This window comes from Heterocephalus glaber, unplaced genomic scaffold, assembly GCF_053883595.1.
Source record: "Heterocephalus glaber isolate CG9 unplaced genomic scaffold, H.glaber_assembly_v1.0 deba00001504, whole genome shotgun sequence".
NCBI classification, from domain to species: Eukaryota; Metazoa; Chordata; class Mammalia; order Rodentia; family Bathyergidae; genus Heterocephalus; species Heterocephalus glaber.
Window position 1 is genome coordinate 28,327,520 of NW_028258324.1, and position 15,857 is coordinate 28,343,376.

The 15,857-nt window shown below is 38.7% G+C and overlaps 1 protein-coding gene across 6 annotated transcripts in view; it reads right to left on the reverse strand.

The window, feature by feature from the left end:
* Positions 1 to 15,578, reverse strand: part of Igsf10 (immunoglobulin superfamily member 10) — a 30,063-nt gene extending 14,485 nt beyond the window's left edge. The window contains exons 1-6 of one of the 6 annotated variants that reach the window (XM_087186346.1): positions 15,292 to 15,578; positions 14,606 to 14,690; positions 12,966 to 13,160; positions 11,492 to 11,621; positions 8,965 to 9,355; positions 340 to 4,632 (exon numbers count right to left, since the gene is read on the reverse strand). In XM_087186346.1, the coding sequence (XP_087042472.1) occupies positions 340 to 4,632; positions 8,965 to 9,355; positions 11,492 to 11,621; positions 12,966 to 13,159 (5,008 nt within the window). In that variant the 5' untranslated portion in view covers position 13,160; positions 14,606 to 14,690; positions 15,292 to 15,578. Of the gene's footprint in view, positions 1 to 339; positions 4,633 to 8,964; positions 9,356 to 11,491; positions 11,622 to 12,965; positions 13,161 to 14,605; positions 15,148 to 15,291 lie in introns of those variants that run through there. The other 5 variants (XM_087186345.1, XM_087186348.1, XM_004834455.3 and 2 more) reach the window with 5 other exon arrangements.
* Between the last annotated feature and the right edge of the window lie 279 nt (positions 15,579 to 15,857).

Consider the following 15,857-nt stretch of genomic DNA (forward strand, 5'->3'; position numbering starts at 1 on the left):
CAAAGTTATAGTATTGTTGAATTTTTTAAATTCACATACTTTACATTTTAAAACCAGATAGTTTAATGCCATGGCCATTCTTTCTTTTTCAAATCTTATTTTTGGATGTTCTTCTAAAGCATTTCAAAAACCATTCTTAATGAACATATTTTAAAACCTAATGAGCAAAAATATGCAAATGTTACATAAGAATTTTAATATTTTTTGTATTTTGGAGAAATTTGAAACTTCTATTAAATCTCTGAAGAAATCAACTCCAGTTTCAGATTTCTCCCAAAATATAATATTTTACTTATGCTACAATTAAAGAAGACTAAGTGTAAGAAAAGTTTCAAATACCTGATGAGACTCTACTCCAGTGAATGGTGGGCAGGGGGTTTCCAGTAGCCTCACAAGGAAGCAAGCCATCTGAGTCAGCTGAAACAGTAAAACTTGCAGCTTTTCCTCTGACTATTCTGGGCTTTTCAAATGTATTTCTAGACAAAATGTCAGGAGGAAGGAATTTGGAAGTTATTTTTTCAACTGGTTTCTTATCAAATCCATTCTTCTTTGCATTATCTGGTCTATCCCAATATGAAGCATGAGAAGTGGGCTCTGGGAAGCTGAAAGTGGGAAACATGCTGACTACTGGCTTTTTGTCCTTTTCAGAAATTTCTGGGTATGACTTGTGCCAAAATTGTTTCTCTGGCCAAGGAAAGGGCATCCATTTAGAAATCTGTGTTTTGACTGTTGTTTCTGGGGCTGATGTAGGAGTAGAATGTAGCAGGTCAGAGTAGGTAAAGTGAGTGGTTCTAGTTGTGAATTTAGCTTTTGAGTGTGCCTTGGGTGGTATTGCAAATGCTACTAATGATTGATGTGGATTAGTATCATGCCTTGAGGATTCATGCAGCTTGGCCACCATATTTGTCCTCTTGAAAACAGGTGTCCCCACATTGTCAGTAACCGCACCTTGAGTAGAGGGAGGGGGAGTGGGCATGGGCATTTGAGGAGCACTGCTGCCTAGGAATGATGACATGGTTGAGGGACTGATTATGGTTTTCCTAGTTGTGGTATTCTGCTCTGATTTGCTAGACAAAGTTGTTTCAGAAGCAATAGTGCTTTTCAAAGTCAGAGTGTTCTCTTGGGGCAGTTCTTCAATTTCATCTACCAGATTAGTAGTTCTGGAGGGCTGACCAATTGTGCCCAAAATTCCACTTGTGTCTTCTAGGAGGGAATGAGTGAAAGCAGAGATCTTTGGCTTAATTGAAGTTTCAGTTGTGGTTAGAACAGGAGGTAGCATAGCAGCAGATGTAGGGACACCAGAACTCTGCCTAGAAGAGGTGCTTGGATCATTCCTATTCTGAGACTCCTCTATTATTTGCTCTTTTTGCATTCTCGGTCTTGCTGTTTGGATTTTATTGATAATGATAGATGTAGAGTCAGTAGAAAGAGTTGCTGGTGTTGTTTGCACCAATATCAAGCTTTTTGTGCTTGATTTTTTGCTTGTGATACTAGGAAACATAGGGTAAAAAGGTAGGAAGGGAAGTTCCTTCCTTGCTGGGATACTTTCAGGACTGTGTGTTTCAGTGATATTGTGGTGAACTGTAGTCGAAGTTGCAGGCGGAATTTGTGTCAGGCTTGCTGAGAATGTTGTTGAATGGAAGGGACTAATTTTATTTGTGGGTAAAACAGGAGATATTTTAGGAAGCACTGTGGGTTTCCTTTTTTGTAAACCAAATTTGTGCAGATTCTTTAATAGCCCTTTTAGATTGTGGTTGTTTACAAAGATCTGATGCCAGGGAATTTTCCTTCTTGAAAATTTTGTAATGCCTATAGTAGTAGGGATTGATGGCTTGGTAATAGAACGTGAAAGTGGTGACATAATCTCTGAATCTCTTTCAGCTTTTCTGGTGCTAGACACATTTTGGTAAGCTTTATTCACTGTAAGAGTTTTTTCCATAGATATAGATCTTGGATAGTAAGTCAAGACTGTACCAGTTGAAGTTTCCTGGGTACTTTCATCACTGAAAAATCTTATTGTTCTCTCAATGTCTATAATGGGTTTGTTTTCAAACAGTAACGCTGGATTCTGAACTAGAGTTGTAGACTCTTCCGATGTGACCCTAGCGATGTTAGCTTTGGGGAGAGTGCTGCGGGAAGATCCTGGAAAAAACAGTGCTGCTGTGGTGGAGGTGGGAAGACAGGATGGGCATATCACATGGAACCCTGTGGCTGAAAATGCAGTGGTGCTTTCCTTAAAACCTCTGGATGTTGGCCTCACGATGCCATATCTCTGCCGTTGGAGAACTGGGGTTCTATATTGGCCTACAATTCGCCCTCTGCCCCAAATTTTCCTTCGTCTCCCAAAGCGTCTGTGTGGTGGGATGATAGCTGTATTATTTCTGAATGTCTGGAAGTGAGAATGGACAGCAGTGTGTGGATCTGAAGAAAGTTTGGAGATGCTAGGATTTTGAGTAGTGTGAGAATGGAAGTGATTTCTCCTGGGCTCACTGCCTCTTGTTACAGGTGTCTCATGGTCATCTATGGTATTTACTGACTCTAAGATTATGTCTACTTTTTTGTTAGTGCTACCAAGCATTTTAATATGGACATCATTGGTCATAGTCTTCCCCATTACTGGGAGTGCACTTAGAAAATTCTTTCTTCTCTCCATCTGATCAACATCACGAAACTCAGTGACTCCAGGTAGTAATGGAAAGATAGTAGTTGGATTTTGGTTGGTTGTGCCTTGAATTTTGCTTGATATGGTTGGGTTTATAATCTTTGACATATTTGTAATTTTAATAGAAGTAGGTTGCAGTACTTGTGGACTTACAAGTGGGGAGACTTCGGTGCCAGAAGCCATATTTGTCACAAGGTTGTGAGATACTATTCTAAAGTCAGCAGTCACTGTTGCTGGAACACTAGAAGCTCTGGTTGCCAGGACTGTAAATTCCTCATCTAGAGAGAGCATGCCTGAAGAGTCTTCTTCCTCAGTAGGTATTTTCACAAGTTGGGTGATGGGTAGGGGTGGCTTTGCTGTGATATTTGCCTGCTTCTCTGGCACAGTATTCTTTTTAGCTTTTTGTAGAAATGCTGCCCAGTGTTGTGGGTCAATTCTCCGAGCAGAGGGAAGGAACTGCCTTCTGTGCTTCGTAAAACGTCGGTTTGTTGAATCTCCATGCTGCTGCTGTAGTAATTCCTGGTAATTGTCTTTCTTATTTATCCTTGAAACCTCTTTTCGAACCTCAATCCCCACAGCAGTAGCTGTAGGGAGCTGCACAGCTGGTAGGTCCTTAACGTGAGCACTGGCATCAGGTGTATTGAAACCAGATCCATCTGTGTCCACATCCTGCTTCTCTGGCTTTTGACCTTTTATTTTGACAGAAACTTGAAAAATCAAAGCAACAACCCCTAATGGGTTGGCTGCTACACAGTGATAATGACCTTGGTCCTCTTGTGTAACACGGAATATTCTTAATGTGTCATTGTTAAGAATTTGCTTGTCTCCTGAGGACTGATACAGCACTGTATTTCCTGGAAGAACCCAGGTAATAGAGGCATCTGGAATGCCAGTAGAATGACATGGAAGATCCAATGTCTCACCAATGAAAACTGTGTGATGAACTCTGTTTTCTTCAGCGGCTTCTACATGGGGCTCTATCACAGTTATCCTATAGGTAAGAATATCTGCATCATCATAATTGGTGCTTATGCAGTGGTATATTCCTGTGTCAAAACTATCAGCCATCTGCAGTTCCAATCTCCCACTTTTGTCTATTAGGATCCGTCCATCCTCACTCACATAAGGGGCTCTCACTTTACTCCCATCAGCTAGAAGCCACTCCAAGTGTGGGGTGGGATCTCCTTGGCCTGGGCAGTCCAGGGAAATGGTCTCACCAACCAACACAGTGTGTTCTAGCTTGGTATTGTTAAGCTTTGAAATCATGGTCCATTTGTGTTTCACTGGCCTCTTCTCTGCTCTTGGTAAAGTGACTTGAGCATCAGCTGAGTAATGGATCTGTAATGTACTGAGGGTGGTGGTAGTTCTGTTCAGCTGCAAGGAAATTTGGTCTTGCATGAACCAAGAAGGATCTGTGCTAAGATCAGCCTCTATGTTTGTAAAAATATCTTCAGGCTTAGGAGCCACCTGTTTATATTTGTAACACAGTTGAGGTGTTTCAGTGAGCAAATAGCTCCTTTCTAGTATCAGGGGAGAATCACTGTACAAAGCCAGAACTTGCCACACTGGATGGATGTGATTATAATCCACATTGCACACAAGCAATGTTGAAATTGATGTATTTAATATGATATAGTCATTTTCTTCAGTGAGTGAAATGGGCAGTGAACTCAATGGCTTTTTGATACTGCAGGCCATGTTAGCTTCATTTCCATTCTGGTCTGTCATATTCAAAGTGAGAGAGCCAAAAGGTGCCATGAAATCTTGGGGAGAGACAGAGGCAGAACCACTATCTTCCAGAATAGTCAAGCTCTTTGATTTCAGGGATGAGTCAATAATTGGCTTTGTGCACCGGAAAGCTGAAGCTGGGACGGTAGCAAAGGGCTTGTCTTTAAAGGTCCTGGGGTTCATGCAAAGGGGACACTGCTGAAGACTGGAGGGACTTCTATCTTTTTTGCATTTTACTACATCTAGGAAAAATCACAGTTGAATTATTATGTTATGACCTCTTTGTAAATTAACATTTGAAAGAAATATTTTTGACAGAATTTGAAAAAATTTAAATTTTAATGTTTAATAGATAACTTTTTAAGTGTTTCCCTCTGAAATGATTTCTAAAAAGATATTGTTTATATAAATCCTGCTATAATATAATATGCATAAGCACAAAGCTTTCGTCTGTATTACTTACTATGTCTAGAAAATTCTGATATATATTTGCTACTCAGTAAGTGTTAGTTGAATAACTTAGTTCTTTACTTAAAAAAATATGCTCATATTCATCACTTTTAATTAATAGTAGTTTACTTCTTCATTTTAATGTTTTAGGACAATCATAGAACTACATTGTCCTTTAAAAGGTAACCTGTTTGATAAATGATCACTTTACAAGCAGATATCATTTAAAACTGAAGTTTTTTCTCCAAAAGAACATTGCCTGAAATATGAGATATTGTGGCCTGGTTTAGCTTGGTAGACATAGGAATGGAGAGAAATAGGTTCAGGAGATAATGAAACAGGTAAAATAGTAGTAGTAAAACAGTGGTAGAACATAGCAGGGGGATTGAGAAGAGTCTGGGGAGACTCAGGCTTATGACTTTGGTAGTGAGTGGTGGTAGCCCCATAGGTTGATGTGAACTCAGTAGAAGAGAATCAGGTTTAAAGAAATAGGAGTTAGCTTTGTCCCCAAACAGCAGGTAGCTCATTAAAGGCCTGACATTCTGAAGAAGTCATAAGCTTGCAAGTCATATAGCACCAGAACTAATCTTTCCAAATCATAAACTTCCCATTCAGGTATTCAGATATCATATACATGGGGTTTTTAAAAAAATTTTTTTTTGGTACCGAGGATCAAACTCGGGACCTTCCGCTTGCAAGGCAGGCGCCAGAACCACTGAGCTAAATCCCTGGCCCATACATAGGTATTTTAAATACATCTCTAGTAAGGGTATTTAAAATAGTCACTGAAATACTGGATAAGAGTTTTTTCTTATACAAAATGTAGCCTGAGATTTCCATACCATTCCACATAATAGCTCCTATACTATGCATTAGGCACAGAATTTAAGCACTGGATTTTTTATGTCTAATTTTCCAGAGTGGTTAGATGGAGTCAAATTGCCTTTACACATGTGCGCATTTCCTCTCAAAGGCCTAAGAAAGGTGCTCTGACTCAGGACTCCGGTCTCTGCAGTCTGTACAGAAGTCCTCCCATATCTGCAATTTTACTTGCCTTAGTTTCAGTTACCTTTGTTTACTCATGGTCTGAAAACATATTGAAATGTTCTAGAAATAAATAATTCATAAGTTTTAAATTGCATGCTGTTCACAGTAGCACGGTGAAATCTCACACTATTCTAGTGTCCCATCCTCCCTCCAGTGTGTCCCCACTGTGCACAGTTCATGCTTGTTACTTATTACCTACCTCAGTTATCACATAGACTGTCACAGTATGACAGTGATTGTGTGAAGTAACCCTTATTTTGCTTACTAATGATCCCGAAGTGCAAGAGTCCTGATGCTGGCAATTCAGATATCTCAAAGAAAATCTATAAAGTTCTTCCTTTAAGTGAAAGGTGAAAACTGTCAGCCAAAGGAAAGAAAAAGCCCACATGCTAAGCTTGCTATGATCTATGGTAAGACTCAATCTATCTGTGAAATTATAATGAAGGAAAAAAATTATTGCTAGTTTTGTTATTTGCACTTTAAGTTGCAAAAGTTATGTTTAAAGTGTTTAGATAAGATGAACAAAGCACTGAATTACAAAGGACTGAGGTTTCCAGCATCCACTGGGGGGCTTGGAATATATTCCCCATGAAGAAAAGGGAACTACTGTATTTCAGTGTAAAAGGTGATGTCAAAGAGGTTTGTTGAGTCAGCATTCTTCAGCAAATATTATAGTGTAAACCTCTGCAGAAGTCATGGCTGACAAGAGTGAAAAGATTTGGGCTGGGGATTTATCTCAGTGGTTTCACCGCCTGCTGAGTAAGCGCAAGGAGCCAAGTTCGATCCCCGGCACCAAAAAAAAAAAAAAAAAAAATTTTTGAGCAATCATAAAAGGCTCCTTCCAATCATCTCTTACCAACAAGCAGCAAGCAGTGTCCCTCACCTGAGATCAAACCTTATGAAAATACAGAATATAACAGGTTTCTGGCTTAATTAAATGTCATCACGAAATTATGCTCAGATCTTATTATATTTATTGTCGACTGCATGTGAACAAAAGTTAGCAGGACTTGTACATCAGGTGTTTTGCCTTACATGCAAATCTGATTGTGTCATTCCATTCGTTCCATTACACCAGGTCCCAGTCTTACAGAATACTTTCTGTTCCTCAACCCCACCAAGCCCTGCCAGGCTCTGGCATGCACTGTTCCTTCTACCTTCACTCACTTGCTAACACATCCTCTTCCATCACTAACTGCATGCTACTCAACAGCCCAGCAAGAACAGCACTACTTCATGTTCTCCTAGTACCTTTAAGTTTTCCTATTATACCCTTCACCACTCACCATTAGGATGACTGTTCCGTAGTGTGTCTTCCCACAGGCAGTAAACTTGGTATGGGATTCTCAGGAAAGATTGGGATGGGAAAGGAGGGACAGAGGAAGTGGTTGGATAGATAGAGCAGCTGGCAGGCTTAATTCTAAAACAATATTTTTTTTGGACATTTTAACTTACAAACTTGGATGTGTGCTACAATTGAGAAAGTTCTGTGGTAGCAACTGGCCAGCAGGCAGTCTTGCTACTGCTATCACTACTTGGATTCCTGCAAAACTTTTCATGGTAATTTGTATTGTTTTATCTTCCACTCTCTTACATGTATTATTAGTAACAATCTTGTTAAATTTACTATTTAATTGTTCATTTTTATGAAGTTTACACTATTATTTGGTATTAAAATAAGAAAGTTATGGGTATAGAAATGCATGGAAACAAAGCAGCAGGACATATATTAGTGTTTGTGAGACAAATGTTTATCAGAGAAACGGCCACAAATCTACATTTTTAGAAAGCAATACCAAGAGTTTTGTGCAATCAAAGACTGGAAGATAACCCCAGGAAATGGAAGAATGTTACCTTTGACTACCCTGATATTTGCAAAGGATTGCCTATCACAGGCCAAACAAGACAACTGAAGGTGTGAGAAACTTTCAGATCTCTTGGAATAGAAAAAAAAAATTTCAAAGAACAAAGTTTGTGATTTATTCATAGGTGTTGTAGGACTATCAGCAAGCTATCTAAGGCAAAAGGAGAACGCTCAATTATTTAGACCTGATTAAAAGATGTTAGCCCTTGCGCAAGTGCAAGGACCCAAGTTCGATCCCCAGTACACACACAAAAAAAGATGCTAGCCCTAAAGCATTTGTCTAATATATATATATATATATATATATATATATGCATAAATGGAACTTATTTGAAAAAATACAGATAAGAATTACACATACATGTTTGAACATATTAATGCTATAGGTATTCAGTGGGTGGTAGGCTCATTTGTATTCATCATCAAAATGGCTATATAACTGATAAATGCTGTGTTTAACAAAAGTTACTTAGTACCTACTATGCTCCAGGCATATGTAGGGACTAAAGATGGATAAATTTGATATAGAAGGTCAACAGCTATCTAATACTAGTAAATATAATAAATTGCTACAAACACAAGAATGAAAGTGGAGACAAACTACAAAAGCAGGGAAATGATTAGTCTGCTGTAGATGAGGTGGGTGTAGAAGCAGCCAGACTTCCCAGAAGGGAGAAGTATGGACTGAGCAAAGCTAGTTGGCTGGCTGGCTAGATGCACATCAAACAGAGGAGGAGAGGAAGGGCTCCCCATAAGGCAACAGCAGGTGTGAGCTGGAGGAACAGTGGTGGTGTGTCAGGAAGTAGTTTAGAATAATTATAGCAAAAAAGTGCTCTGTGTCCAGGATGAGAGAGAGGCTGAAGGTGGTAAAGGAAAGAAATGAGACTGAGGATAGGACCTGACCACACTGGGAGGACCAGGAATGTGGGCAAAGGCACACAGGCTTGATTCTGTAAGCCGGAGGTTAGCAGACTTCTAATCTAATGGGCTAGGAAGTAAAGAATTTAAGCCTTAGGGACTGTAGGTCTCTGACACAATTTCTTGACTGTACCACAGTAGCACTAATGCAGGCATAAAGAAATCCTTGTCACTGAATAATTAGTGAGACTACACTTTTTCTTCAGCAAATTACCTAGGGTTCTCAATTGCTGATAAAACACCCCCATGTTTATAATCCTACTTAGGACAAGATATAAACAATATAAGTAGATACCTGGCTTCACCTGTATCCAGTCAGACAACCACTTTAAATGGCAGTCACAGGTCCATGGGTTCCCATGCAGATAAAGGCTTTCTAGGTCAGGCATATAAGAGAGCATCTCTTGAGGGAGAGAGGTCAGGAAGTTATCTGCTAAGTACAGGTACTTAATGAAAGATGTTTTAAATATCTGAAGGTAGCACAAAGAGACAAATGTTTCTGGATGGAGTTTAGTGAGCTGATTTCCTTCCAAATGTACCAGGCGGAGAGAGGTGAGTCCATAAAAAACCTCTGGGTTTATAAACTCAATGTTATTGTGGTCCATATGCAACCGAGTTAAGCTCCTGAGACCATAAAAAATATCTTTCTGAAGTTTTCGGACTTTATTATAGCTCATTTTTAAGACCTATGAGTAAAAAAGAAAACACACTTATTGTCAAAGAAATTCACACAAAGGAGAAAAGCTTGTCTCAATAATAAAACATGTTGAAGTTAATCCAGTGCAACATGCACACCTTGTTAGAAGCCCAATTCTAACAAATTAATTGCTGATTAAATATAAGAAACTAGAACACTCAAATATTTTTAATGTTAAGGAATTGTTAAAATTAGAATAACATTGTGATTATTTTAAAAGATCCCTTAATTTAAACATATCTATTGAATTATAAATGCAACATGATAGCTTGGATTTGTTTAAAAATGATTCAATGGAATGTAGTGCACAGTGACAAAATGACATAACTGATAACTACTGGGTAATGATTCACTGGAGCTCCTTATATTGTTTTATTTACTTTTGTATATGGTTGAAAATTCTCATAAAGGATCTTTCAAATGTTCTTCCAAAAGGTTTAAGATTTATTGAGCTTGAGTTTCTAACATATTCACAAAGTTGCACAACCATTCCCATTATATAAGGTTAGAAAATGTTCATCACCTAAAAATAAAAACCAATCATGATTAGCAGTTATTTTCTCCCTTTTAATCACCAATTTACATTCTGTTTCTATACATTGGCTTATCCTAGACATTTAAAATAAATGGAATCATACAATATGTGGCCTTTTGTCTCTGACATCTTTCATTTAGCAAAATGTTTTTAAGACCCATCCCTGTTATAACATGTATCAGCCTTTTATTCTTATTTATTGCTGGATAGTATTCCATTTCATTGATATACCACATTTTTTTATCTATTCATCAGTTGGTGGACATCTAGGGTGTTTTCTACTTTTGGTTATTTTGAGTAATATGATTTTAATTGATCTTGAAACACATAATTTTGAATATTTCAATATTCTCCAATTCCTTCTCCAATTAGTAGTTGAACATACTCATGCCCCCAAAAAGAAAAAACAAAGAAATGCTAATAAAAAAAGGGAGTTTTCATCATATCTTCCTGATTTGGCCTAAAGTGTCATTTCTCTTGAAGATGCATTTCTGGAATGCCAAGTATCTAATAAACAAAGAAAAAGCATTGGCAACAAAGAAGAGCTTTGCCCCAAATGATACCTGGAAGTACAATATCAAACCAGAGGTCCCTTAAAATCAGCTGAAAGCCTAGTCATGACAATGGCTATGTGGAGAATGCCATGAAAGATATGCAATCTGTTCCTCTTGAAGATATATCTATATATCTATATATTCCAAATAGAGTATGATTAAGTTAAATAAACAAAATCATTTAACATTCTGCATTCTAATATTCCCCACCATGGTTAAAACCTTCCTCACGTAGCTCTAAAGTGATATTAAAAGGTTCCATGAGTGCTAGTGTTTATCTTTTATAATGGCATTATTGCCTTTATTTTATTACACTATATCTATTTTATGAAGAGTTCCGTCAGACGTTTCTTTCAGATTTAAAATTAGAAATGACAATGCTTTTCCTGAACAGTAGTCTTATTTATATTTATTTTGAAAAGTGTAATAGATGTGAGTTAGATTCTGAAAAGCTTCAAGTCCTACTTAGAGCAGACTTAAAAGTTTCTATGCATATATTCCTCTGTATTTCCCTCATTCTTGTCCTTAGACTTGTTTTAGCTTTTAGTTTCTCACTTACTTGTGTGATAATTCTTATAACACTTTATGCATTATTGGGAGTCCCTATAACTTTAAAATTTTTCAAGAAGGCAGAGTAGAAACAAGTAAATCAAGTGATGATGAAAAAACAGGGTATTGACTTATAGGAAACTAACATCTAAGATAGTCGTTATTTTTAAGGGATCACATTCTAGTGTTAGATATGACTAGATATAACCTTTTAGGATTAAATCTTAAAGGTTTAGTAATCCTGGAGTATTGTTTTTTTCCTTATGTATTAGCTGGAGATATGAGAAAACTGGTCTCAGAATATTTCTGTTTTTCTAATTTCCATATATGGTTTCATTAAAACAGAAGGCAGTTTTTTGGTTCTCCCTTGATGTCTGTCTCTAATTTACAGAATGTATACTCTTAGATCCTGGGAGAGGATAGTTTTTGGAGGAACAGCTCACAGGTCGGCCTCACCTCTTTAACCCCCCACTCCCACCAGTGTCACCTGCAGGGCCTGTAAATCCGAGAAGGTCTTGTCAGCAACTGTGTGAATGCCATTACTATGCAGCATGAGTAACTCCAATTTATTCAGTCCAGAAAAATCTGTTTCTGTCAATCTAATCAAGCTGTTGTACCTGAAATAAAAATGTGAGTCTAGGCATAAGCTAAATCTGTTAATTGAAGTTCTAAGGTCAAACACACACGCGCACACACACACACACACACACACGCCAATGATTCCCATATTTTTCCTGTGCCCTAAAGAGTTATTCAAATCCTTAAAATATTATTTAATTCATTCACCAGATTCTACTGAAGATCACTTTACTCTGCCTAGTTTTTTCAGTCTGAGTTTTAATCAGCCCCTCCACAGTCCCAGAACTCACCTCATTCATTCTCATTTTCAAATCTTTATGTGCACACTGGAACTTCAGGTTGGATTGCCTTTGACTCTACCCTTTTCTATTTGTGAACATTAAGATCCAGGCCATGCTTTTATGACATTTTCCCCTGATGCTTTCAGGTGGAATTATCTAGTAGTGAAATTAGTGGCTTCTGGTCTGGGTGTGATTATGAGTTTAGGCACTTAAATTTTGTGCTTCCCTGAGTAAAATCAGGAGACTTTCTGTGTCTCCGTTTCCCCACTTCTAAAGTGAAGAAAACAGAACCCACTCCAAAGTGTTCTGAGGTTTAAATGAATGACTATATACAGAGTGCCCAGCCCAATGCCTGTATATAGTAAGTACACAATTAATGTTGGCCATTATTTTTGGTTGTTGTTCCCAGGGCACTTTGTATACCCTGATATAGTTTGTATTAAATTGTATCTATGGTGCATCTGTCTTCCCTCTTTCACTACAGCTTCCAGAGGTGAATAATGTCACTTGTTCATCATTATGTCCCCAGTGCCAAACACTGTGCTTGACATAAAGTAGATGCTCACTAATTTCACACAAGTACTTTTATATGAACCCTTAAAATATAATCATCTTTTGACAGATTTAATTAGGCAAGAATTTTAAATAAGCCACTAACACCAATGACTAACATTAATTGGGTACTTACCATTTCCTGGCATTTATAAATCTCAAATGGCCTTTCAGAAGAGAGTGGACTTTTCCTATCTTTCACATAAAGGACAATGGTTCCAGTTGCCCTGTCATTTCTCAGAATACATCATAACCCATATTCTTACCTGGAGCTATATTATTTTCCAGTAAAAATATATCCAGAGTGAAGCTCTTCTACAATTATGAGCCTCCCAACCTGCTAAGAGGGATCTCAGGGTTTAGACTTTATTCTAGTAACAGATTAGCAGAAAAAATATGCATGTTGTTCCCCAAAAGCAAGCTCACTTCAAAAGAAAAAATAAAAAAAACAGTTGTGGTTAACCTTACAAAGTCACTGGGATTTGGGAGACAAGTAATTCATATGATCTACCCCTCTCTGAGAATGGGATGAAGCAGGGCCCCACGCACCCTAAATTGATGCGTTCCACGTCAGGTGGGATGCTGTCTGGGATGGAGGTCAAGTACCGAAATGTGCAGTGAATTTCTGTGGACACGTAACAGGCACAGCGGCGAGGACAGGCCCTGCTCCCGGGGGTGGCCACCAGGCACATCATAGTGAAGGAGACCAGCAAACAGCTGATTTCCCTTCCTTTCACCTTCATCCTGAAAAAACATCACACTTTGGAGTTGTAAGTGGTTCAAGAAAAGTTTCACTACCTAGCATCTCTGGGAATGCTGGGGACTTACATTAAAGTTTCTAAGTGGCTAATTTCATTCATACCTTTTGTGGCAAAATGTAGTCTTTATAAAACTAGAGTGTGTTCTGGGCTCACACTGAACCTTATAATCTAGTGGGATATTTATTACTGAGAAAATTTCAGCTTCTTAATGAAAAGCAGCAATCCCTATCATGAAGGGAAACTACAGACCATCATGAAGATATTGTGACAACTGAAGTATGTAAGGTTTAGTTTCCTATTATATGAGTCCTTTCAGATTAACTTTCCAAAAACATAAAAATAATACATGAGTATCTTAGAAAATAAGGAAACTATAAATAAATTTTAAAAAGAAAAAAATAATCTCCACTCATGTAATCAGCATTTTGCTATATTCTTTTCCAAACTTTTTATATATTGTATGTATTTATAGGGATACATATGTGTATGTATTTTCAAACTTAGTTTTATAACATTTAATCATTGAATGTATAATGTGTTTTCTCATTTGATTAAAACTTCTTCAAAAACATTTTTAAAAGTTGTAATAATCTACTGGAAAGAAGAATAAATCTCTTTCTAACATGTCTTCAAGTCCATGCCAAAAAAGACACATTGGACATTTCACTGCCAACTAATGACCACAGCCACAGTCACTGACTGGCTGGGAGGGCTTGAGGCTTTGACCTGCAGTGCAGTAGCCAAGCTGACCTCGCACAGGCATGATGCTGTCTGCTTTGGCTCTGCTTAGAAACACCCCTCTGACTCTTTTCTTGGTCCCTTTTCCTTATAAAATCTGCCACAAGGGTGGGAGAGCATAACCAAGGAAGAAGTATGTTCATCTTGTTGGAAAAATGATATCTGTTACCCATACGTGAGGCAAGCCCAGAGATCCAAACCTAATTCCCTCCTAAAATTCAAAACATACAGGGTTGGAATGAAATCTTTATTATGCTTTGGAAACAAAAATGACCTACATAATTTATAAAGCCCAGTATTCCTTGGAATAGAATTACTTTGGATTCTGCTAGTAACCACTCTTTAGCTATGAAATATGCTAGAAATTAGAAATAATGCAGGTGCTAAATTGCTTATACCTTCATATAGATACAAAGATAGAATTTGGAGTTTAGATCAAATTAAAATGTAATAGAGTATCAATCATATAACCACTTTTGTCATTGGAACCATTTTCTTTGCACTTTTGGAGACAGCATTTCCACCTGCCTATGATTAGATGGAGAAAGGAAGGAACATTGGGATGATAGCATCTCTATTCAGCTAGAAAATAGAAGATGTGACCAGGGAATCAGAAGTATGAGAACATATGGATTTAGTATACAAACCTAAACTTAAAAATATTCACAATGAAATAGGAATTGACAATACCTGAGCTCTTCTTTCTTGGTCCTGAATCCTCTTGTGACGTGGACAGAGAAAAACCCTCGCAGGAAATGGAAAATTGAATCCAAACCTGAGGGAGGAAACATTCTGTGCTCCCAAAGTAAGCAAATGGCTTATAATTTTTGGCTTGCTGCTCAGGAGTCACACTCTTCCCAGAGTCCTGAGGTGCTTTTATAACTGCAGGTACTGCTGTTGCCAAATTAATCCAGAAGTGTTCCTTTATTATAATGGTTGTTTTTATTGTTGGAAGCTTTAAAATCCACCCCCTCCCCGTGTGCTTCAGTTCTACTTAAAGTTAACTCAGAGATAATTATTGCTATCACCCCACTTGCCCTTAGGTCTCAGGAGTATCTCCTCACATTGTCCCTTTTGGACAAATGTGTCACGCGTGCATCCGTGTCTACAATAAGGATCTTCATCTAACTGATGATCCTTCCTGAGTGTGTTTTTTGTCTGCCATCTGTCAATGAAGTGACTCGGTCTTGTTCGCGGTCACCTGCCAGTCTCCCTCCCTCTTCCCCCTGACCTTCACCCCACCCTCCGGCCTCCCTGGCCCCCCACGCAGGCTCCCGGTGCAGGACTGCCAGTTCCCACGCCAAGCCCCTAGAGGGTGGGCTGCTGGGCGCGGGGTCCCTTCCTCTTCCCAGGAAAGGATTGGCTGAGCGGCTCACCTCTTTGCCCTGATGACCAATGGGCTCGCGCCCCAGCGGAGTCCGCGCTTAGCCGCGGTCGTGCAGACTGCTCGCAGCCCGGGACGGAAGGCGGGCGGGGCTGACGTTGCCAGCTGCTTCTGAAGTTTGGGCGGTCCCCAAGGCGCTTGAGGTGGGAAAACGGAGAGAGGACCTATGAGCCCCTCTGAGTTTTGCTAGGGCACGGAATGGATATTCGCCTTCTTTCTTGCTTCCTTATGATTTTTGAAATTCCTAGAACCATCTGAGTGGCTGGCTAGTTTCAGTGGCGGCACACTTACTTTCTCCGTGACCTCTTCCTCCTGTTGGCAGGTTTAAGAGATGGCTTTAATCACCGAGGGAGGTCCTGGGTCTGTGGCTCCCCGAAAGTCCATTTTCAAGGTTGAGGATTATAACCTGTGATCCACGCAGATTAAATGTTCTGTTTAGCCCTATTAGAGAAACCCTTCCTCCTTTTAAATAAATTGTATTGTGCATATTTAAAGTACACAACACGAGATTATGGGATATGTGTAGTTAATAAAATTAGTGAAGCAAATCAGCATATC